This window comes from Rhinoraja longicauda, chromosome 27 (assembly GCF_053455715.1).
Source record: "Rhinoraja longicauda isolate Sanriku21f chromosome 27, sRhiLon1.1, whole genome shotgun sequence".
In the NCBI taxonomy this organism is placed as follows: domain Eukaryota; kingdom Metazoa; phylum Chordata; class Chondrichthyes; order Rajiformes; family Arhynchobatidae; genus Rhinoraja; species Rhinoraja longicauda.
In genome coordinates, this window is record NC_135979.1 from 46,453 (window position 1) to 71,520 (window position 25,068).

At 43.9% G+C, this 25,068-nt stretch overlaps 1 protein-coding gene across 2 annotated transcripts in view; it reads left to right on the forward strand.

Moving 5' to 3' along the window:
• The first annotated feature begins 4,202 nt into the window (after positions 1 to 4,202).
• Positions 4,203 to 25,068, forward strand: part of LOC144606653 (histone-binding protein RBBP4) — a 37,399-nt gene continuing 16,533 nt past the window's right edge. Inside the window, exons 1-6 of one of the 2 annotated variants that reach the window (XM_078422943.1) lie at positions 4,203 to 4,333; positions 6,435 to 6,575; positions 16,846 to 16,993; positions 19,607 to 19,752; positions 20,530 to 20,703; positions 22,561 to 22,676. In XM_078422943.1, the coding sequence (XP_078279069.1) occupies positions 4,318 to 4,333; positions 6,435 to 6,575; positions 16,846 to 16,993; positions 19,607 to 19,752; positions 20,530 to 20,703; positions 22,561 to 22,676 (741 nt within the window). In that variant the 5' untranslated portion in view covers positions 4,203 to 4,317. The remainder of the gene's footprint in view (positions 4,334 to 6,434; positions 6,576 to 16,845; positions 16,994 to 19,606; positions 19,753 to 20,529; positions 20,704 to 22,560; positions 22,677 to 25,068) is intronic. The other variant, XM_078422944.1, reaches the window with a different exon arrangement.

Consider the following 25,068-nt stretch of genomic DNA (forward strand, 5'->3'; position numbering starts at 1 on the left):
CAGTGCTGGGACCCCAGCTATTTACAATATATATTAATGATTTGGACGAGGGAATTGAATGCAACATCTCCAAGTTTGCGAATGACACGAAGCTGGGGAGCAAGTGTTAGCTGTGAGGAGGATGCTAGGAAGCTGCAACGTGACTTGGATAGGTTAGGTGAGTGGGCAAATGCATGGCGGATGCAGTATAATGTGGATAAATGTGAGGTAATCCACTTTGGTGGCAAGAACAGGAAAGCAGACTATTACCTGAATGGTGGCCGATTAGGAGAAGGGGAGATGCAACGAGACCTGGGTGTCGTGGTACACCAGTCATTGAAAGTAGGCATGCAGGTGCAGCAGGCAGTGAAGAAAGCGAATGATATGTTGGCATTCATAGGGAGGGGATTTGAGTATAGGAGCAGGGAGGTTCTGCTGCAGTTGTACAGGGCATTGGTGAGACCACACATGGAGTATTGCGTACAATTTTGGTCTCCTAATCTGAGGAAAGACATTCTTGCCATAGAGGGAGTAAAGGGAAGGTTCACCAGATTGATTCCTGGGATGGCAGGACTTTCATATGAAGAAAGACTGGATAGACTCGGCTTGTACTCGCTGGAATTTAGAAGATTGAGGGGGGATCTTATAGAAACGTACAAAATTCTTAAGGGGTTGGACAGGCTAGATGCAGGAAGATTGTTCCCGATGTTGGGGAAGTCCAGAACAAGGGGTCACAGTTTAAGGATAAGGGGGAAGTCTTTTAGGACCGAGATGAGAAAGTTTTTTTTCACACAGAGTGGTGAATCTGTGAAATTCTCTGCCACAGAAGGTAGTTGAGGCCAGTTCATTGGTTATATTTAAGAGGGAGTTGGATGTGGCCCTTGTGGCTAAAAGGATCAGGGGGTATGGAGAGAAGGCAGGTACGGGATACTGAGTTGGATGATCAGCCATGATCATATTGAATGGCGGTGCAGGTTCGAAGGGCCGAATGGCCTACTCCTGCACCTATTTTCTATGTTTCTAAACACAAGAGAGGTGCCAGAAGACTGGAGGATGACAAATGTTGTACCTCTATTCAACAAGGACTGCAATGAAAATGCTGGGAACTATCAGCCAGTGAGCTTAACATCTATAGTTGGAAAGTTACTAGAGAGTATTCGGAGGGATTGGATACACATGCATCTAGATGGACAAGGGCTGATTAGGGATAGTCAGCATTCAACATGATTCTGCATGGTAGGCTACTCTGGAAGGTTAGATCGCATGGGATCCAAGGAGAGATAGTATTCGACAGCTGATGGGGTGGAAAGTGAGGACAAGGGGGACTCTATCCTTGTTACGAATGGAGAGAGGGGGAGCAAGAGCGGAGCTGCGGGATATAGAGCAGACCCTAGTGAGAGCCTCATCAATAATGGAAGAGGGTAACCCCCATTTCCCAAAGAATGAGGACATCTCTGATGCCCTGGTATGAAACACCTCATCCTGAGCGCAGATGCGGCGTAGACGGAGGAATTGGGAGTAGTGGAGTGAGTTTTTACAGAATACAGGGTGGGACGAAATGTAGTCAAGAAAGATATGGGAGTCAGTAGGTTTGTAGTAGATGTCAGTCACTAGTCTGTCTCCTGTGATGGAGATGGTGAGGTCCCAAAACGGTAGGGAGATGTTGGAGATGGTCCAAGTATATTTAAGAGCAGGATGGAAATTAGTGGTGAAATTTATGAAATCGGCAAGTTCTGCTTGGGTACAAGAGGTAGCACCAATGCAGTCATCAATGTAGTGGAGGTAGAGTTCGGGGATGGGGCCAGTGTATGTCCGGAACAGGGATTGTTTGACTTACCCGACAAAGAGGCAGGCATAGCTAGGCCCCATGCAAGTGCCTGTAGCTACGCCTCGGATTTGGAGGAAGGGGAGGAGTGAAAGGAGAAGTTGTTGAGGGTAAGAACCAGCTCTGCTAGGCGGAGGAGAGTGGCTGGTTCTGCAGTCAAGGAAGAAATGGAGGGCTTCAAGACCATCCTGATGGAGGATGGAGGTGTAGAGTGACTGGACATCCATAGTAAAGATGAAGGAGTGGCGGCCTGGAAAATGGATGTTATTGAGGGGACAGAGAGCATGTAAGGTGTCTTGGACATAGGTATGGTGGGATTGGACCAGGGGGGATAGGATGGAGCTCGAGGTAGGTGAACAGGCAGAAACAATGGGTCTGCCAGGACAGTTCTGTTTGTGGATTTTAGGGAGAAGGTAAAATCGGGCCGTGCAGGGCTGGGGAACGATATGGTTGGAGGCATTAGAGGGCAGAGAACCGGAAGTGGTGAGATCAGTGATGGTGTTAGAGATTAAGACCTGGTGCTCGTCAGTGGGCTCATGGTCCAAGGATAAGTGGGAGGAGGTGTCTGGGAGTTGTCGTCTGGCCTCAGTCCAGTAGAGGACAGCGTGCCAGACTACCACGGCACCTCCCTTGTCAGCAGGTTTGATAACTAAGTCGGGGTTGCTGCAGAGTGAGCGGAGGGCAGTACGTTCAGGAGGGGAGAGGTTAGAGTAAGTCAGGGGAGTGGAAAATTTAAGCCCACCAGCAGTTAAAAATGAAAAGGTAGATGGCCAGTGAAGGTAGATACTAGTGAAGGTAGATGGCCAGCTGGAGTCCAAAAGGAGAGATTCCGCTGGAGATGGGAGAAGGGGGGTCATCATTGGGCGGTGAGGACTCATTCCCATGCAAAAAAGGCTCGGAGGTGGAGGCAAAGGAAGAAGGGCTCACATCGTGGCGGACCCAGAACTCGTTGAGGTGGGGCGGAGGGGAACAAAGGTGAGGCCTCTGCTGTGGACAGACCGTTCGGTATCAGAAAGGGGGAGGTCAGGGGGGATGGTGAACACCCAGCAAGTTGGGATCGGATGAAGGCAGACGTGCAGATGGAGGCCGAGGCGATGGTTGGTTTTCAGAGAGGAGGGGAGCATGAGGACCATAGTATGGGTGGAGAGCTAGGGCCGCCTGGCTAGAGGGGGAAGGGGAGGACCCAGAGGTTGCTTCTCGAAATGGAGGCCTGGGAGTAGTGGTATACCTTAGGATTCGGTGCTGGGCTCGTTACTGTTTGTCATCTATATCAATGATTTGGATGAGAATATACATAGCAAGATTAACAAGTTTACGGATGACACAAATGTGGGTGGTTTTGCAGATAGTGAAGATGGTTGTGAAAAATTGCAGCAGGATCTGGATCGATTGGCAAGGGGGGCTGAGGACATGAGGCATTACATTTTGGGAAGTCTAACATGGACAGGACCTACACAGTGAATGGTAGGGCTCTGGGGAGTGTTGCAGAGCAGAGGGATCTAGGAGTGCAGGTGCATGGTTCCTTGAAGGTGGAGTCGCAGGTGGATAAGATGGTCAAAAAGGCTTTTTGCACATTGGCCTTCGTCAGTCAGAGTATTGAGTATAGAAGTTGGGAGGTCATGTTGCAGTTGTACAAGACGTTGGTGAGCCTGCATTTAGAGTATTGTGTTCAGTTCTGGGCACCATGTTGTAGGAAAGATGTTGTCAAGCTTGAAAGGGTAGAGATGATTTACGAGGATGTTGCCTGGACCAGAGGGTGTGAGCGACAGGGAGGTTGAGTAGGCTGGGTCTCTATTCCTTGGGGGTGAGGGGTAATCTAATAGAGGTGTGTAACATCTTGAGAGGAATAGATCGGGAAGATGCACAGTCTCTTGCCCAGAGTAGGGGAATGGGGGACCAGAGGACGTAGAAGGTTCTAGGTGAAGGGGAAAGGATTCACCAGAGGCGGCCCCTGACCAAGGGGCCGACCTCCCGCCGCGCCGCCCTCTCCCCAGCCAGGGCAACCAGCGCTCACTCACTCGCGCCCGCCCGCATTAGCGGGTGACTGAGGCCTCCTGCCCAGCGCCACCTGCATCCACCTCCGCTCCGGCGCCCTGCCCGCCCGCCCGTGCCGTGTCGTGTCGTGTCTCGGTCGGCGCCGCAGTCAGAGAGCAACCCACAGTCGCGGGTCCCCCCGCGTGCCCCCCCCCTCCGCCCGTGCCCCCCCCCCCTCCGCCCGTGCCCCCCCCCCCCCTCCTCTCCTCTCCTCTCCCCCCGCCCGTGCCCCCCCCCCCTCCTCTCCCTCCTCTCCCCCCGCGTGCCCGTGCCCGTGCCCCCGCTCCGCTGTAATGTGCTGTTGCAGCCAGGCTGACGCTCAACATGGCGCCGCCCAGCCCGGCTTCATCCCCCGACAGGTGGTCAGGACGCTTCCCCTGATTGGCCGCACCACCACCCAAGGCGCTGACGTTCAGTTGGCGCGCGAAGGGATCGCGCACGCGCAGCTGGCGCCGACACAAAGGCGGCGGGCGGCAGGCATGGCGGATAAAGAAGGTAATCGGCCCGGCCCGCGGCCCTCCCCTCCCCGCTCCACCCGCACGGCGCTCGCCACCCGCCGGGTTCCCGCACTCCACGCACCGTCGGAGAAGCGGAGCTCCAGCTGAGTGGCGGCGGGGAGCGGCCGGGCCTGGTCCCTGAGGAAGCAGCGCGGGTGGGCCCAGCTCAGGCGGTGCGCGGACGGAGGGTCCCTGGTGGCGGAGAGGGGGCGGGATAGTGAGGAGGGAGGGAGGGGCGGGGGGCATGAACGACAGGAGAGACGTGAGTGGGAAGAGGGCGTGGGTGAATGGGAGGAGGGATGGGTGTGACTGGGGAGAGGGGCTTCAGTGGAAGGTGGGTGGAGGGATGGGGTAGAACTGGGAGGAAGGAGAGGGGACAGGACTTGAAGGAGGGAGAGGGGTGGAAGCAGTGCGGTCACAGGATGGAGGGATAGGAGAGGGAGTGGGGCTCAGAAAGGGGTTAGGAGGAGTAGCACGGGGAGAGGTGGAAGTAGGGGTTATGGAGACGGGTTATGGCTGGAGCTGGACTGGGGAAGACCATGGGAGGATGGGTTGGGGAAAGGGCAAGGTGGGATAGTGTTGGGAACTGGACAGTTGATCAGTGGAGCTGGGGGAGAGATTGGATTGAGATTGGCGTGTTAAGGTGTACTGTGGTGAAAGGGTGTATTGTGGTGATGGTTATTGGGCAGTGTGTTCTTTGAGCATAGGGGATGCTATGAATAGGATGGTTGGGGCATGTGGATGTTCTGTGGCATTCAGGGTGGAGGTTCAAAGAAGGTTGGTGTTGACTATGTCTAATGGGGATGATGTTTCTAGGGTGTATTAGGCAGTATGGGTGCATTAGGGTGAATGTGGGTAAGGTAGGAAGTGAAAGGTTGAGGGTAGGATAAGTAGGTAGAAGGTGGGAATGTAGGGTGGAGGAGTGTGGTTAGGGATATGGGGGAGGATATCGGTGTGGGGGTACGGTGTTGGGACCATGCTGGCTGAGGTGGAGTATGGGGGAGGTGAGGATGGATGGGTGGAGGAAAGAGTTTGGTAAAAGGGTGAGCATAAGGAATAGTGAGGTAGGTTTAGAGGAGTTGGTGTATGCAGTGGGATTATGGCAAGGTGAGGATTGACACATTATGTTGCATGAAGTGTACTAGGGAGGCCAGTGATGTGAGGTTGGAGGTGATGTAGTGTGGAATTAGTTGATATTTGCATGGAGTAGGTTGGTGATATGGGAATGGATGGCATTTGTAAATGTTTGCAAATGTAGTGGGTGTATGGAACAAGCTGCCAGAGGAGGTAGTGGAGGCTGGGACTATCCCATTGTTTAAGAGACAGTTGGGCCGAGGGCCTGTTTCCACACTATCACTCTATGACTATGATGCGCATGCTGTTGGTTTGGATATTGTTTGAGACAAAATTGGGAAATGGGCTCAAATTAGCTCTTGTGTCCTTTTAGACAATTAATTGTTAGTCATTTTTTTCTTGCACCAGAGTCTGGCTAATTTCAGGGTAGTTGAAAATATACAAAACTTGTATTAGTCCACTTATTAAAATAGAACTTGCCTTTTTGTAATTAAAGTTGCATCCCAAGATTTCAATGCAGGTAACTATCACCTTTATTTTCATTTCACTTATGTGATTAACTAAAATATGAAATTGTGAGTAGCTTTTGTCTCCCCACTCAAAGTGAACTTCTGTCGTCCCACTTTTTTTGGTCTTCCTCTTCAGTTGGAAGAGTGGCATGTTGCTGCTATTCATGCTCCTCTATTTAAACTATCAGCAGGTGCCTTGAGGAATGTAGAAAGGAATACCACTCCAACAGTTCTCATTTCTTTAACTGAGATAGATATAATCCCTGGTTTCCTCCCCATTTCCACAACTTCCTCCAAAGGAATGAAAGCCTGAGCATGAATAATGGACAGAATGACGATGGCATTTTATGTTCTGGCAGTGGATACTGGGCCTTAGCACTCTATTTTAAGGGGATATGAGAATCCAATGCAATGCATATAATGTATGCAAGGTACTCTGTAAATTTGTATCCCTGTAAGCTGCATGTACTATTGTCAGAATGTTCAGATTATTTTCTTTTAATTTTGCACCTCTAGCATCAGATGCCCATTATGATGTTACACCTGTGACGTCACACACCCACTGTTCTTCATTACTGACGGCCGCCTCACCAGTGCAGTCCACTCATCTCGACACGACGCCAGCCATTTGTCATGAATGGAAACGAGGAAAAAAAAGTACCTTGTATATATTATACACAATAATAGACTGTCAGGTGATGAATTAGAGAAGTGCATGGGCGACTCCATTAAAATGTGGCCTTGTAGTGGCTATAATGTGAAATGCCCACACTAGCCCCATTCCAGTCAAAGCCCCAATACACATCTATAATTCACCTCATGACATTGATTACTTGATTTAAGCATTGTAAAACGTGCAACTGCGCATTAAATGTACTTTAAATGGTTTATACTGTATAAATTATACTATGCTGTGCATCTCCCCTTAACATTAGTAAGAAGGAACTGCAGATGCTGGTTTAAACTGAAGATAGACACAAAAAGCTGGAGTAACTCAGCGGGACTGGCAGCATCTCTGGAGAGAAGGAATGGGTGACGTTTCGGGTTCAGACCCTTCTTCTGAAGAAGGGTCTTGACCCGAAACGTCACCCATTCCTTCTCTCCAGAGGTGCTGCTGTCCTGCTGAGTTACTCTGGCTTTTTGTGTCTATCCCCTTAAAATTAAGTGGTTTGTAAATTTGTTGTATGGCCCTCTCTGATTTGACGTATTAAATTGAGAAGGAGATGGGTTGGTAGGGTTTTAAATATGTTCTCTTCAGAAATTTTCAATTGTAAATGCTGGCAAATGTCTTTTTTGGCTTCAACAGTTTGTATATATGGAAATTCCAAGAGGTCTCTCCAAGTTAGCTAACGATTTGGTCAATTTATCAACAAGGCCATGAATAAAACTGTCAATCCAGGGAAACAATTATTTAACAATCATTAGCATTAAAGACTCAGTGGGGGCAGAATTTTTTCGACATGGCCAGGAGAGCTTTTTGAGATAGTACATATAGTTCTGCAAGAGCGTGATAGTTGCATTCCTCAGGTACCTAGCATTATAGAATGTTGCATTATAACTATTGTGTCAATGGGGAGCAGGAGGTTAGAAAGCTTTAGACTCACAATAACACAGTTACTTTATCCATGGGTCTTTATACATATTTATATATATATATGCATGCATGTGTGTGTGTGTATATATATATAAATTACAGAATTCAACGTTCATTCCGCTGGATTGTAAGCTAAATATGAGGTGCTGTTCCTCTAATTTGTGTTTGGCCTCACTCTGGCAATAGAGGAAGCCCAGGAAGAAATGTCAGAATGGGAATGAGATGGGCAGCAACTAGGTGATTCAGTAAGCCTTGGCAGACCTAGTGTGTTCAGTGAAGCTGTCGCCAAGTCTGCTCTTGGACTCGTCAATGTACAGGAGTCTGCATCAGGATACCGGATGCAGTAGATGATGTTAGAGGAGGTGCACGTGAATCTGTCTCGCCTGGAAGGACTGACAGGGTCCCTGGATTGAGTTGAGGGGAAAGGTATAAGGGCAGGTGTTGTTTCTCTTGTGGTTGCTGGGGAACGTGCCTGGCGAGGGGGTGGGTGTCGAGGGACGAGCGAACCGAGGTTTTTTTTGTTTATGATACTGCCAGGAGAATGCTAAAGGCTGTAGGTTGCACTGTGTAGTAGAGTATCATTGTACAAGTGACAATGAAAGAAAGTGCTTGTCAATTTCAGTAGCTACCTGCAGTAAAACTAGCTGCCTATGTTCTTGAGGAATAATGGCGTTGATTGCAGCAAGGAGGTTACATGGAAAAACAATTTTCCCTTTATACTTCCCCATTTGCCAGTTTCAAAAGTAACGTCTCAATGTTTCTCTAGTTCTAGATTGAAATCGTATTTTTAAAAATTTGACTCGTATAATGGAAATAGCATTTAATCAGTCGTGTTAAATCCAATTGGTGATATGAAAACGAGGAATATTGCAGATCTACCTTTAGGTTTAGGTTTAGCTTTATTGTCACGTGTACCAAGATACAGTGAAAGGCTTTGTTATATCTGCCATCCAAACAGATCAGGTAAAACTTTACATAATTACAATAAATCTCAATAGATGTGATACAGAGTGCAGAATATAGTTCTCAGCATTGTAGAGCATCAGTTCCAAAGCCAAAGTCTAATGTCCTCAATGGAGTATAAATGAATCTGACAGTACCCTAGCTCATGGAAGGACTGTTTAGAAGCCTGATACCTATACGTGAATAGATGAATGAGGGAAGGATCATAACTGGATCTTTATTTTGGGGAATGCAGCTGGTCAGGTGGAGGGAGTGCCCGTTGGGAATCACTTTGGCAATAGTAACCATAACTTTTTGTTCTTTAAAAACATGGAGCTTGGAGGGTTTTCTTTTCAGCCAACTGGATTGGATAATTGCTGGTGTATCTTAAATTCATCTGGCTTTATAATTTAAATCAACCCTTGCCTAACCAACTTTACAATCTCTTGTCTAATCTCCAAAGGTTCTAGATTTCTACTCCCTTTGTGTGGAGAAGTGGTGCTTTACAACATCTAGTAATGTAAGAGAGCACCTATCTACAAACAAGGAAGTTTTATCGAGTCCTCTTATTCTGGACCTTTCTGCCAGAAAAAAATATGTCCCCTTCTCACTTTAATCATGTCATTTGCCATGATTAGAACATGCCTTAACTTTTACATACTAGTGGATTTAAACTTTTAAAAATAATCTTTGATATGAAGTATTGATGTTCTGGGATTAATTATGTTCTGGGATTATTGCTGTTCGTTTTAGGCCAAAGATGCAGTACCTTGAAAAGGATGTGACCAGAATTTTACACTGTTAACATGATTTCAAGATATGGACAAATATTCCAATAGTATTTTTAATTAATTACCCACTGCTGCTTCAGTTCAAAGATCAGGTATAATGCTGTACAGAACAGAAATTTGTCCTTTCGCCCAACCTGTCCATGCTGAACCTGATGACTACCTGTACTATTCCCATTTATTTGCATAAGTTGGACTTTCCTATCATTAAGGTGTACAAGTCTCCAGGGATCCTCATCCCACATTATTGAGAGATGCACGAGAGGAGATTGCTGGGGCCTTGGCAGAGTGTATCCTCTCTAGTAGGAGGTGAGATCCCAAAGGACTGGAGAATAGCCGGATCACAGAAGAATGGAAAATAGCCTGTATTTTTGTTTAAGAAGAGAAATAGGGATGACCCAGGAAATTAGAGGCCAATGCACCTCATGATCGCTAGGGAAGCTATTGAAGAATAAGTTTTAGTTTACTACTAGACCAAGTGGACCCATTGGGCCCATTCCTCGTTGGATTCCCAATGTGACATGGGAAAATCACGTCTGTTCTTTAAACTAAATAGCATTTCTTTTCTTAAAAATAAAATACATCTTATCTGGAATGTTTTTGCTTTTTATGGTTAAAATCCTCGCTTGGAGATCCTCGAGACTGCCCTCATTTAGCAGCAGCATCAGCTCATATTTGGTGCATGCGACGATAAACACTCTTGAACTCCTGGAGGGGATTTTTAGGGATAGGATTTACTCACATTTGGGAAAAAACATAGGGTTATTAGGGGTAGTCAGCATTCATTTGTGCAGGGGTGTCATGTTGTATCAATGTACGTGAGTTGTTTTGAGGGGTGAGGAAGATGATTGATGAGGATAGGACAGTGGATATTGTATACATGGACTTCAGTAATGCTTTCAACAAGACCCCTCATGATATCTGATCCAGAAGATTAAGACATATGGTACCCACAGAGACTTGGTAGACTGGATTCAAAATTGTCTTGGCCATGGAAGAATGTGGATAGTGGTGGGGGTGCTATTCTGTCAGGTTGGCTGTGACCAGTGGTGTTCTGTAGAGAGAAGTGCTGGAACGTCTGTTTGTTATATTTGTAAATGTTTTGGACAAAATTGTAGGTGGACAGATCAGTAAGTTTGCAGTCGACACAGATTGGTGTAGCAATGGCTAATGAGGAACATTGTTAAAAAATACAGCACCAAATCAGCTGAAGCACAGCAATGACAAATGCACTTTAATTCAGACATGTAAGGTATTGCACTTTAGGAGCTTGTATGTAAAATAAGATTTTACAGTAATTCATAGATGTACAGTGTGATCTTAGTGCACAGAAGTAGACCTTGAGGCCATAGTCCATGTCGACCAAAAGATATCTATCATAGTTAGCCCCATTGCTTGTTTGGCCCATATCCCTCTAAGCCTTTTCTTTTAATGTACCTACCCAAATGTCTTTTAAATATTCTAAAAGGAAACTCAAGGTAAAGGAAACACTAGGAAGTAGTGACCACAATATGATGCGTTTTAATCTGCAATTTGAGAGGAAGAAGGTGAAATTGGATGCGTCAGTATCACAACTGAGCAAAGGGGACTATAGAGGCATGAGGGAGGAGCTGGCCAAAGTTGGCTGGAAAGGGACCTTAGCAGGGATGATGGTGGAACAGCAGTGGTGGGAATTTCTGGGAATAATTGGGAAGATGCAGGATCTTTTCATTCCAAAAAGGAAGACAGATTCTAGGGGGGGAAAGAGGCGACCGTGGCTGAAGGCATATATTGCAGAGATTAGTGGGAAACCCAAGGATTGGGAAACTTTTAAAGGACAACAGAAGATACGGCAGTAAGGGGAGAAAAGATGAAATATGAAGGTAGGCTGGCTAATAATATAAAAGAGGATAGCATGAATTTCTTCAGTTATATAAAGAGAAGGAAAGAGGCAAGAATGGACGTTTGGTCGCTGAAAAATGATGTTGGAGAAGTGATGATGGGGAATGAAAAAATGACAGGAGTTGAATAACTTTTTTGCATCAGCCTTCATTGTGGAAGACATCAGCAACGTGTCTGAAATTCAAGAGAGTCGGGGTGAAGTTCGTGGAGTAGCTATTACTAGGGAGAAGGTACTTGGGAAGCTGAAAGGGCTGAAGGTGGATGAATCACCTGGACCAGATGGACTGCACACTCGGGTTCTGAAAGAGGTGGCTTTAGAAATTGTGGAGTCTTTGATAGCGATATTTCAACAATCACTCGAGTCAGGAGATTCCAGATAATTTGAAAATTGACAATATGACCACGCTGCACAATCGAGCAACGCAGAATAGTGGGACCTACAGGCTGCTTAGTCTGACTTCGGTGGTTGGTAAAATTATAGAAACCATAACAAAGGATGAGGTTACAGAGTACTTAAGTTCATGATAAAATAGGCCAAAGTCAGCATGGTTTTGTGAAGGAGAGGTCTTGCCTGGCAAATTTGCAGGAATTCTTTGAAGAAGTAAATAACAGGACAGACAAAGGAGAGTCAGTAGATGTTGTTTACCTAGATTGTCAGAAAGCCCTTGATAAGGTGCCACATGGAAGGTTGCTGAGGAAGATGAGAGCCCATTGTATTAAAGGACAGATACGAGCATGGATAACAGGTTGGCTGGATGGCAGAAGGCAAAGAGTGGCAATAAAGGGGGGGGGTTTGGTCGGCTGCCAGTGACTAGTGAAGTTCCGCAGGGCTCGGTGCTGGGACCACTGCTCTTCATGTTATATATTAATGATTTCTACGAGGGAATTGAAGGCTCTGTGGCCAAGTTTGCGGATGATACGACAATAGGTGGAGGGGCAGGTAGTGTAGAGAAAGCAGGGACTCTGCAGAAGGACTTAGACAGGTTGGGAGAGTGGGCAGAGAAGTGGCAGATGCAATATAGTGTGGCAAAGTGTGGAATCATGCATTTTAGTAGTAGGAATAAAGGCGTAGATTATTATTTTCTAAATGTGGAGATAATCTAGAAATCGGAGGTGCTAAGGGACTTGGGATTCGTCTGCAAGTTGAATCAGTAATAAAGAAAGCAAACTCAATGCTAGCATTTATTTCAAGAGGGCTTGTATACAAAAACTTGGATGTAATGCAGAGGCTCCATAAAGCGCTGGTAAGCTGCATTTTGAATATTGTGAGCCATATCTGGGGGAGGATGTGCTGAATCTGGAGAGGGTTCAGAGGAGGTTTACAAGAATGATCCCAGGAATTAGTAAGTTAACCTATGAGCATTTGACGGCACTGGTCCTGTCACTGGTGCTGGAGTTTAGAAGAATTGGTGGGGGGCTCATTGAAACGTACAGAATTGTGAAAGGCTTGGATAGAGTGGATGTGGGGAGGATGTTTTCACTAGTAAGAGAGTCTAGAACAAGAGGTCATAGCCTCCGAATTAAAGGACGTTCTTTTAGGAAGGAGGTAAGGATGAATTTCTTTAAAGGGTGGTGAATCTGTGGAATTATTTGCCGCAGAAAGCTGTGGAGGCCAAGTCTGGATATTTTTATGGCAGAGATAGATTCTTGATTAGTACAGGTGTCAGAGGTTATGGGCAGAAGAATGGGATTAGGAGGGAGAGATAGATCAGCCATGATTGAATAGTGGAGTAGACTTGATGGGCAGAAGGGTCTAATTCTGCTGTTATCACTTATGATCTTATGAATTGTACCCACCCAAACAGCTTCCTCTGGCAACGCATTGAATATATCCACCAACCACACACTTCTGAAAGTGACAACACAAATAGATGAGATTGTAAAACATTGTAAAGTAGGAATTATAAAACAGTTTCGGCCCCACCTGAGGAATTTCATGCAGTTTTGGTTGGCCTGCTATAAGAATGTCATCAAACTGGAAAGGATGCAAGAAGTACATAACAAAAGCTTCTCACTGTACATCGGTGCACATGACAATAAATGAAATAAACTGTAAAATAAAGATCTACATAGAATGTTATCGAGCCTGGAGGTTTTGAGCTATGCTGTTTGCTTGTATTTCAAATTGCTGCATTTCAAAGTAATCCATCAAGTGCAAAGTGCATCGTTGCCTGTGGGAGATGCTATATCAATACATTGGGCTTCATCAGTCATTGCTTTGAGTACTGTATAGAAGTTGGGAGCTCATGTTGTAGCTGTATAAGGCCGCATTTAGAGTATTATGTTCAGTTTTGGGCACCGTGTTATAAGAAAGATGTTCGCAAGTTATAGGAGTAGAATTAGGCCATTCGGCACATCGAGACTACTTTGCCATTCAATCGTGGCTGATCTCTGCCTCCAAATCCCATTTTCCTACCTTCTCCCCATAACCATTGACACCGTTCTAATCAAGAATTTGTCTATCCCTGCCTTTAAAAAAAACCCACTGACATGGCATCCACAGCCCTATGTGTTAATGAGTTCCACAGATTAACTACCCTCTGACTGAAGAAGTTCCTCTTCGCCTCCTTTCTAAAAGAGCCCCCTTTAATTCTGAGGCTATGACCTCTGGTCCTAGACTCTCCCGCCAGTAGAAACATCCTTTCCACTTCCACTCTATTTAGTCCTTTCATTATGCCGTAAGTTCCAATGAGGTCCCCCTTTCAACCTTCTAAACTCCAGCGAATAGAGGCCCAGTGCTGTCAAAGGCTCATCATATGCTAACTCACTCATTCTTGTGAACCTCCTCTGGACCCTCCAGATCCAGCATATCCTTCCTCAGATATGGGGCCCAAATTTGCTCACAGTACTCCAAATGCGTCCTGACCAGCGCCCTATAGAATCTCAGCATTGCATCTGTCCAGCAGTCCTCTTGATATAGAAAATGGGTGCAGGAGTAGGCCATTCGGCCCTTTGAGCCAGCATTACCATTCAATGTGATCATGGCTGATCATCCAAAATCAGTACCCCATTCCTGCTTTTCCCCCATATCTCTTGATTCCGCTAGCCCTAAGAGTTATATCTAACTCTCTTGAAAACATCCAGTGAATTGGCATCCACTGCCTTCTGTGGGAGAGAATTCCCCAGATTCACAACTCTCTGGGTGAAAAAGTTTTTCCTCATCTCAGTCCTAAATGGCCTACCCCTTATTCTTAAACTGTGACCCCTGGTTCTGGACTCTCCCAACATGGGAAACATTTTTCCTACATCTAGCCTGTCCAATCCCTTCAGAATTTTATATGTTTCCATAAATCCCCTCTCATCCGTCTAAATTCCAGTGAATATAAACCCAGTTGACCAATTCTTTTATCATAAATGCTAGCATTGAATTTGCCTTCCTTGCTACTGATTCGACATGCAAATTAACTTTTTGGGAGTTCTGCACCAACACTCCAAGTCCCTTTGCTGCACCTCCGATTTCTGGATTCTCTCTCAATTTAAAAAATAATCTACGCCTTTATTCTTGTTATCTAAATGTATGACTCTGCACTTTGCTGTACTGAATTTCATCTGCCACTTCTCTGCTCACTCTACTAACCTGTCCAAATCCATCTGCAGAGTCCTTGCTTCCTCTACACTGCCTGCTTGCTCCGCCACCTATCTTAGCATTATCTGCAAACTTACCCACAAAGCCTTCATTCCCCTTATCCAAATGATTAATATACAACGTGAAGAGAAGCGGCCTCTGTCACTGGCAGCCAACCTGAAAGAGCGCCTTTTATTGCAACTCTTTGCGTTCTGCCATCCAGCTAACTCGCAATCCATGCTAATATCTTCCCTTTAATACCACTGGCTCTCATCTTCCTGAGCAGCCTGACATGCGGCACCTTATCGAGGGCCTTCTGAAAATCTAGGTAAACAACATCTACAGCCTCCCCTCTGTCCGTCCTGCTATTAACTTCCTCAAACAACTCCGGCAGATTTATCAGGCAAGTTCTTCCCTTCACAAAACCATGTTTGTTGTGAACTTCTACGTACTGCGTAACCTAATCCTTTATAATTGGCTAAAATCTCACCAACCACCGGAGTCAGGCTAACCAACCTATTGTTTCCGCTCTTCTGCTTTGTACAGCGGGGTGATATTCGTAATTTTCCAATCTTCAGGAACCACTCCTGACTAGTGATTCTTGAAATATCACAACTAATGCCTCCTCAATCTCTGAGGCCACCTCCTGGGGTGCAATCCATCTGGTCCAGGTGACTTATCCACCCTCAGACTTTTCTGTTTTCCAAGCACCTTCTTAGTAATCGCCGCTCCACTAACTTCCACCCCCTGACTCTCTAGGATTGCAGATGCACTGCTGACGTCTTCCACAATGCAGACTGATGCAAAAAAAAGTTGTTAAATTCCTCTGCCATTTCTTGATTTCCCGTTATCACTTCTGCATCATTCTGCAGCGGCCCAACGTCCACTCTTGCCTCTTTTTTACTCATATCCTTAGAACATTTAGGTGTGGAGCAAAGTTGAACAGGCTAGGACTCTATTCCTTGGAGCGCAGGAGGTTGAGGGGTGATCTCATAGAGGTGTACAAAATTATGAGAGGAATAGATTGGGTAGACGCAGACTCTTGCCCAAAGTAGGGGACATGAGAACCAGAGGACGTAGGTTTACGGTGAGGGGGAAAGTTTTAATAGGAACCTGAGAGGTCACTTTTTCATGCAGACGGTGGTGGTTGTATGGAACGAGTTATCAGAGGAGGTAATTGAGGTAGGTACTAACGCAATGTTTGAGAGACACTTGCACAGGTACACGGATAGGACAGAGTTAGAGGGATGTGGGACAAATGCAGGCAGGGGGGACTAGTGTAGGTGGGATATGTTGGCCGGTGTAGGAAGGAAGTGTTTCCATGCTGTAAGACTATGAATGTTTTCAACCTGAAAAACTTTAGAACTAAAAAAATCAATATGTTGCGTAAACAACTGAAAGGACTAATGATAAATTGTGGCTCTCTTTTGAATACAGTGGATTGGAAACATTTGTTTTGCAGATGCAGTTTTGAGGGAGGTTTCCAAATCCAAATTAACTGTATATTAAAAAATGGAAGCAAAAATGAAACAAAAGTCAAAAGTAATGAAAAATGAAACATTTTTGCTCCCAGTTTTTTTTATCTGCAGTTAATTCTTAGTCAAGGTATTGACTGGATTATCTGCTCCAGGCATCTGCCTCACCACCATGTTTAGACATTGGTGAACAGCAGGCCAATTTCTTTTTTTAACATTTAAATGTTATTCATTTAGCTGACTATATGTTCTATCCTTTCTCTGTTTCTATGGCCAACATCAAAAGTCAAAGAATCACAGACTTATACAGCATGGAAACAGACCCTTTGGCCCAACTTGCCCATACTGACCAAGTTGCAATTCTTTGACTTTTGATATTGGCTGAGCCAGCTTCACTTGCTTGCGCCCGGCCATTGTCCCTCAAAGTATCCTAAATTATTTAATTAGAGGGAACACTGCTGTTTAATGGGCAAATGGAGATGTGCAGCTATCTAATGTGTTATATGCAATGTAGCCAAGAGACTAAACTGTACATTTCAGTGACTGCTTTTAATATAAGTAAAACAATTTCTATTTGGTATGGAACAAATTGTGGTCCAGTGGTAGAATAGCAGCAACATAAGTGATATTGTTTGTGTGTTCAACTTTTGTTTGCTGCTAATGACTAGTTGTGCATTTGCAGCAGCTTTTGATGATGCTGTGGAAGAACGTGTCATTAATGAAGAGTACAAGATTTGGAAGAAAAACACTCCCTTCTTATATGACCTGGTTATGACTCATGCCCTGGAATGGCCAAGCCTGACTGCACAGTGGCTACCTGATGTTTCCAGGTATGGATGTGGCTTAAGAAGAATAACTGTCATTTTGTAATAAACATTGTTTATTAAACAAATGTGCACTATGTTTCTTGAGATTTCACTTTCATGGTAGGTATGCCCTATTCACTTGAATCAGGAAAAGTGGAATATGGAAAGACACAAAATGCTGGAGTAACTCAACAGATCAGGCAAACTGGATAAGTGACATTTTGGGTCAGGACCCGTCTTTAGACGAGTCCTGTCCCAAAATGTCACCAATCCATGTTCTCCAGGGATGCTGCTTGACCCACTGAGTTACTCCAGCATTTTGTGTCCTTCCTTGGTAAACCAGCATCTGCAGTTCCTTGTTTCTAAAATTTAATATGGATTGTTAACAGTACAATGTGTACTCTCACCAGTAATTTGTTCCCGATAAGCAATTCGGCAAATTAATTGGAGAACTTAAGAGAGGGAAATAATAAATACCTTTCAAAAGCCTGGTAATAAACAGATGAATGTAGAACAATGTCACTGCCAGACATGGTGTCAAATTAAACTAATCCCTTCAGTCTGAACATGATCCATATCCCTCCATTCCCTGCATATTCATGTCTTAAACTCCATTATCGTATCTGCTTCCACCCGCATCCCTGGCAGCAGCTACTGCTTTGTGCAAAAAAAACTTAATTCGCATAACCACTTTGAAATTTCCCCCTCACCCCTTAAAGCTATGCCCTGCCTGGGGGAATAAAATTCTGACCGTCTACCTAAATATACCTCATGTCGACCCCTCGGTCTCAAACTCTCCAGTGAAAACAATCCAAGTTTGTCCAATCGCTCCTTACAGCTAGTACCCTCTAATTTGGGCAGCATCCTGGTAAACTGCTTCAGTTTCCTCTCCAAAGCCTCCACATCCTTTAATGTGACAACCAGCACTGCACGCCTTACTCCAAATATGGCCAACCAAAGATTTGTACAGGTGTATGTAACATGACTTCTTACGCTCGGTCTTTTGGGATTTTACCAGGACTTATCTTACTTTAGCTTTGGTCTAAACATGGACCAAAGAACTGTATATTAGGTCAAGTGAGAGTGACATCAAGAAAGTATTTGGGTGTGACCAGATAACATTGTCTGCAGGTCATCTCGCTGGTTCCACCCTATCAGAAACACTCCCTGCAGATTAACAAGCTTTGTTTGACCCTTTCCCACTTCTGATGAATGGTCCTTGACCTGTAACATTAGCTGTTTCTCTTCCTACAGATGCAGTCTGACCTGCTAAGTTTTTCCAGGATCATCTGGGTTTTTTTTTCAGATTTCCATTATCTGCAGTTCTTTATTTTCACTGGGTTCTATTCCTGACCCTTTGGCATTCTCCTCAATACGATATGGTAAAACTTTATTCATCCCCGGAGGGAAATTGGTCTGCCAACAGTCACAACACACAAGGTACCCAAAAACTTGAAATTAAAAGTACAAAAGAGAAAAGGACAAGTGACTGCTGGCTGCCGTGTGCACAGCCCTAAACCGGAACGGAACCATGCCAGGACCTCCAATACCCTTGCTTCTGTTCTGCCTTGCTTCTTCTCTGGTCATGTGCAGTATGAGCAGGTCTCCTGCCTCTACGAGCCAGCTTTGCCAATTACTAAGACTACACCCAAAGTTACAGATTGTAACCTTAATTCAGTGTTTCTATAAACCTACAGTAATCTTTAGATCTTTATCAAGAATCTATCTAGTTCTGCCATCAATGGTTCCTTTATTAATACGTGCACCAAGATACAGTGAGATTATTATTTTTTTGCATACAGATCAGGAAGATGATTGCCGTACATAAGTACAATCCCAGTTTAGGCATGTAATGAATTGAAACAGACTTACTCCATTGTCTCTTTAAGAAGTGGTCTAAAGACCTTATAACTTGGGGTATTAAATGTCCAGTCATTTCCCTTTTCCAGTCGTGTCCCTTGCAGCTCCTTAAATTTATCCTCTACGCTTTGTGTTTCTTATTATAGGTGTAGGTAGAATCTACAACTACTACTACTATATGCTTTGAAATCTACTGCCTAATTGCAAACTATTTTATTTCTATTACTATTTAACACGCCTGTTCTTTTGTGTTACTAAATACTGGTGCCCAAACCAATCGCACTATTGAATCACTTTGGTGTCTAAGTGAAATCTGCCCATCGCAGTCATGTCTAAGTGAAATCTGTCCATCTTGAACGTATGGGTGACAAGGTTAGTGGAGCCACTGCTACACAGTGCCAGGACCTGGGTTGAGTCCAGATCTTGGGTGCTGTTTGTGTAGAGTTTCTATGTTCTTTCTGTGACCCAGTAGGTTTCCTCTGGGTGCTCCTGATTCCTCCGGTATCTCAAAGACATGCAGGCTGGTAGGTTAATTGGCTGCTGTAAGTTGTCCCTTGTGTGTAGGTAAGTGATAGAATCTATGGGAGTTGATGAGAATTGTGTGTCTATAACTGGTTTACAGCTGCCCAGGTCACTGAAGCTAGCAAAACTGGTTGAAGGTAGGGGTGGTGTGGGTATATGTTAATTTTTTGGGGGGGGGGCGATGACATTTTTCTGTTATTAAAAATACTCAAATTTCCTGGCTAATCTAGTAATGTAAAATCTAATGATCTACAGACCTGAGGGGAAAGACTACAGTGTCCACAGGTTGGTCCTGGGAACCCATACATCTGATGAACAAAACCACCTAGTCATTGCCAGCGTTCAACTACCAAATGATGATGCACAGTTTGATGCTTCACATTATGACAGTGAGAAGGGAGGTATGGTTTTTGTTTTCCTTTTTCAAAGTATATAATTTCTGATGTGTATAAATAGTCCTGACAGTGTTTATAGAGTTTGGAGTTGTGACATTGAGAAACCTGAAATTATGCTCTTAACAGAATAATATGAGTTTCCCACCAATTTAGGTCATTTGCACAGCTATTCAACTAACAAATGTTGCCAAAGTCCACTTATTATATCTGTTAAGTAATAAGAACCTAATTAAAAGGGCTGACCACAACTTTTCCATCGGTGCGTTTGGTCAGATTTTGAGTGATGTTTCCCATGTTGGCATTTCACTGCTGCCTAGTTCAAATGCAAGTCTAGGAATGACAAGATGAACTTAGTCTAATCTTGTCTTGACCTAATATTCGCCAACATGCTGTGAAAAGGCATTTGAAACTATGGGATTTCAAGTGTTTATGTATGAAATCAACATGGGGCTTTTCCTAATATGTCTCAAGACCCTGTGTACTTTCAGCAACAAGTGTGTGGGTAACCGTTTCCAGCCAATACAAAGTTATTACATGCTTAGTTGTAGTCCCTCAGTGTTTTTTCGAGTCTATCACAGTATACTGATGCACTGAAAAACTCAAACGGTATAGTTCGTGAAATTATTTTGAGTATCACTGGTTAATAAAATAAAGATATTCTGATGGTAAAAATATGTTTTGGTGATGCTTAAGATGGTATTATTATTAATTTAAAGAGATGCTTAATTTACTCTGTGTTTGACAATGCAAGTCTTTTCTGTTTATAACATGTTTCTTTTGCAGAATTTGGTGGATTTGGTTCTGTTAGTGGAAAAATAGAAATTGAAATAAAAATAAATCATGAAGGGGAAGTAAATCGTGCTCGCTACATGCCTCAGAACCCTTGTATCATTGCCACAAAGACCCCCTCCAGTGATGTGTTGGTCTTTGATTATACAAAACATCCTTCTAAACCAGGTAATCAGTATAAACTTTGGGGCTATGATACCTTTTAATGCTGTCAGTTTTTTAAAATGAAACTCTTTTTTGATTTGTCTAGTAAAAGCTAGTAGAAAGTGTTGCATTTCACTAATATCTGAAAAAATACAGGGCACTGTAGAAACAAAACTTAGATGTCAAATGTTTAAGGCCTTTTAGCCGTGTGTCATTCTACCCTGATATGCACTTCAGGCTGAGTCTAAAGATGTAGAGTCTCATTACACAGTAATTCTGTGTACAATTTTCCTTATCATATTTGGTCACCAGTTCATAAGTCATAGGAGCAGAACCAGGCCATTCTGCCCATGAGTCTACTCTGCCATTCAATCAAGCCGGATTTATCTTTGTCGCAACCGCATCCTCCTGGCTTTTCTCCATAACCGTTGACAACCTGGCAATGGGTACAGTCATGATGTAGTGGTTTAGTTACCAAACTGGTAATCCAGGCACCTGGACTAATGATCCAGAAATGGGCCCTTTCAACCTTGTATATCCATCCCTACAGTAATCCAATTTGCCCGCATTAGGCCTGTATCCCTCTAAGTTTTTCCTATCCAGGTACCTTTCCAAACACCTTTTAAACGCAGTGGTATCTTCAAGAGTCGAGTGTGTTTTATTGTCATATTTCCCAGATAGAACAGAGAAATTCTTACTTGCAGCAGCGGGACAGAAAATGTAATCTTTCTCTTCATCTTCCTGATTGATGAACACAATGAATATAGATTGCTATTAATTCCATCTGGTTCACATGTATCCCTGAAGGGAATTCATTAGCCATTCTCGATCGCCATCATATGACTTCAGCCCCTTTCATACGATGGATGCCTAAATGATGTCAAAAATAGCGTTGCAAGCCACTTGGATGTATCATTGCTGTAGTTTTCAAATGGAGAAAGAATAAAACCAAGAAGACTTTCACATGGAATTTGACCATGGTAAAGTAATTCCCAGCCCACTTTATCTTAAAGGTTTGCCTCTGGAAATTATATTTAAATTGGAGAGCTGCTCCTCAGATTGATCAATCCATAGCATCACATTTTCATACTTTCAGAATCGTGCACAAAAGTTAGTTTGTTTATTGTCATGTGTATTGAGGGACAGTGAAAAGCTATTGTTGCGTGCGAACCAACAATTGTGCGCAAAAGTCAGTATACCAGAGTCGTTCATTACAGTTATTCCACTGGGAGGACAAACCCATCTGTTTTGGTTTGAGTGTTTCTCAAGGACCATTCAACTCCAGACCTCAGCACAGTCTTGACCCAAACTCTCCTAGTAAAACGAGCACATGGGGAAATGTTCCCGTGGTTGGAATCAGGCTTTGCACAAAGGAAAATGCTTGATATCTAAGATCAGTCATTTTAGCCCCAGGACATGAGTTGCTCACAGCAGTGATCAAAGATGAACCAACTGCAGCTTCAGATTACACACGGGGATGCTGACTGGGAGCACAATGTTCAATTCCGTTCTCGACTCCACCGCATATGAAGTAGTCTGTGCTTGTATGCAGTCAGACCTAGGGCTGATTAGTGGCAAATAAGATCTATGCCATGAAATTGGCCAGCGGTGACCATCACCAAAACGAGAATGTAACTGGCATTGCCTTTGCCTGGTTCCCCAAGAGAAGGAATGGGGCGAGACCCTTCCCTCCAGAGATGCTGCCTATCCCACTGAGTTACTCCAGCTTTTTGTGTCTATTTTCAGTTTCAACCAGCATCTGCAGTTTCTTCCTACATATTTAAATGCTACTCAGTTATGTACTCGTACATGAGAATTGTATGCTTTGATTAGTGTTTGATTTGTTTATTAGGAGAATATTTGTGCTTTATTACCACATAGATCCCTCTGGTGAATGCAACCCAGATCTTCGGTTGCGAGGACATCAGAAGGAAGGCTACGGGCTCTCTTGGAATCCGAATCTTAGTGGCCATTTACTTAGTGCTTCAGATGATCATGCAAGTATTACGTTGGCACTTTGGTGATTTATGGAGAGGAAAAGGTGTAATCAATTTATAGTTTTACTTTGAATAGCTCTTAGTAATGGGGTGACACAGTGCAGCAGCTGGTAGAGCTGCTGCCTCACAGCGTCAGAGACCTGGGTTTGATCTTGATCTTGGATGCTATCGGTGCAGTTTGCATGTTCTCCCCGGGACCATGTGGGTTTCCTCTGGGTGCTCTGGCTTCCTCCCACACCCCAAAGATGTGTGGCCTTGTAGGTTAGTTGCTCGCTGTAAATTAACCACTAGTTTGTAGGGAGTGGATGCGAAGATGGGATAACTTAGAACTTGTGAAAGTATTGGCAGGATTCGGTGGGCTGAAGGGCTTGTTTCCATGCTGTATCTTTCCATTTCAATTGCTACCATAGAGTACTTCATACTAATGGTATATATGCTTCTGGAGGTTGAGTCAATAATTGTTTAGTGTTCCATATAATTCAATGACTTAATTCTTGTTGGCTAATAATTCCTACCTAAATAATATTGCTCTTGTATTACAATTGGGCAGTTACAGAAGTATTTCATGTGAGGAGCCACGAATATATTAACATGATGAATCTGAACTTTGTTGTTCCATGTTATTTACTGACCATGCATGTTAATTTTGGTTCTTAAATGTGACGATTATAATTTGCTGCAAAAAGAATCGATTCTTGAATATCTGCACAATGCAGCTGCTTATTTTAATGCCATTTATCATTTAGTGTTCTGTTTCTTTAATGAGATTGAAGACAATAAGTTTGTGTAACGTCATACGTAGAGCAAAAATGTAGAATGTAAATCATTGACACTAAATCAAGAGTCGGTGTTTATTTGTCAGATGCACTGGAATAATTACATCCTTGGTGCAGCCTCACGGGGACATTAATGGCAACAGTAACACTGCAATAAATGTTATTTAGTGCAAACTATATGGAGCAGGCATACTAGTGCAAACTATATGGAGCAGGCATACTAGTGCAAACTATATGGAGCAGGCATATACTAGTGCAAACTATATGGAGCAGGCATACTAGTGCAAACTATATGGAGCAGGCATACTAGTGCAAACTACATGGAGCAGGCATACTAGTGCAAACTAAACATAGCACAAAAAGTAAGGAAATTTGTGTTTGGTAGATTATTTATTTGTTGTAACAAAGCTTCTTGGCAATAAATCTTATACCGTTGGAAAGCCTGTTTATTTCCCTTTTAAATGGTGCCACATTTGTAAGGAACATGCATTTGTGGGATGAGCAGCAGAGCTGAGTATATGGGTTGCGCCCATGAAACATTTGCCAAATCTTCTCTGCCAATGCCAAACAGCTTATTCTGCCATTGACTCTTGTTCGGTGTTGTTTGGTGGATTGGATGATTGAAGTCTGAAGAAACAAGACATATTGGCAATTTAACAATTTATTCATTTAATAAACAGGAGCCACAGTAGCGTGTGGAAGAACCATACACAGCCATAACAGCCTGGCACCTCCTCCTCATGCTGGTCACCAGCCTGGTCACACACTGTTGTGGGATGGCATCCCATTCTTGTCAGCACCTGGGGGTACCAGAAGCTCAAAACAAGAGTCAATAGCAACAGCAGAATAAGCTGTTTGGCATTGGCAGAGAAGATTTGGCAAATTTTTCATGGGCGCAACCCATATACTCAGCTCTGCTGCTCATCCCACAAATGCATGTTCCTTACAAATGTGGCACCATTTAAAAGGGAAATAAACAGGCTTTCCAACGGTATAAGATTTATTGCCAAGAAGCATTGTTACAACAAAGAAATAATCTACCAAACACAAATTTCCTTACTTTTTGTGCTATGTTTATATGGAGCAGACATATACTAGTACAAACTATATGGAGCAGGCATACTAGTGCAAACTATATGGAGCAGGCATACTAGTGCAAACTATATGGAGCAGAATTGTGCAGAATGGTTCAAGAGTTGATAAGAAGAAGCAGTTCTTTCATGTGGCGGTCAAGGACTCCTGTACCTTCCCAATTGTATCAGTGAGAAGAGGTCCTGGGCGGAATATCGTGGGGCTTTGACGTTAGCTGCCTTCTTGAGGGACTGCCTTCAACGGTGGGGAAGTCAATACCAAGTAACATACTTCTTTCTGCAGCCTCCATTGTTTGTGTGCTTTTGAATTTCCTAACCAGGCCGAGCAACCAGTCAGTGTGCTCTCCATTGTACACGTCGATAGAGTTTTCTGTTACATGCTAAATCACCTCAACTGTCTGAAGGAGTAGATCGAGACAAAAGGAACTGCAGACGCTGGTTTACAAAAAAGGACGCAAAATACTGGCATAGCTCAGCTTGTCAGTCAGCATCTGTGGAGAACATGGATTGGTGACGTTTTGAGTG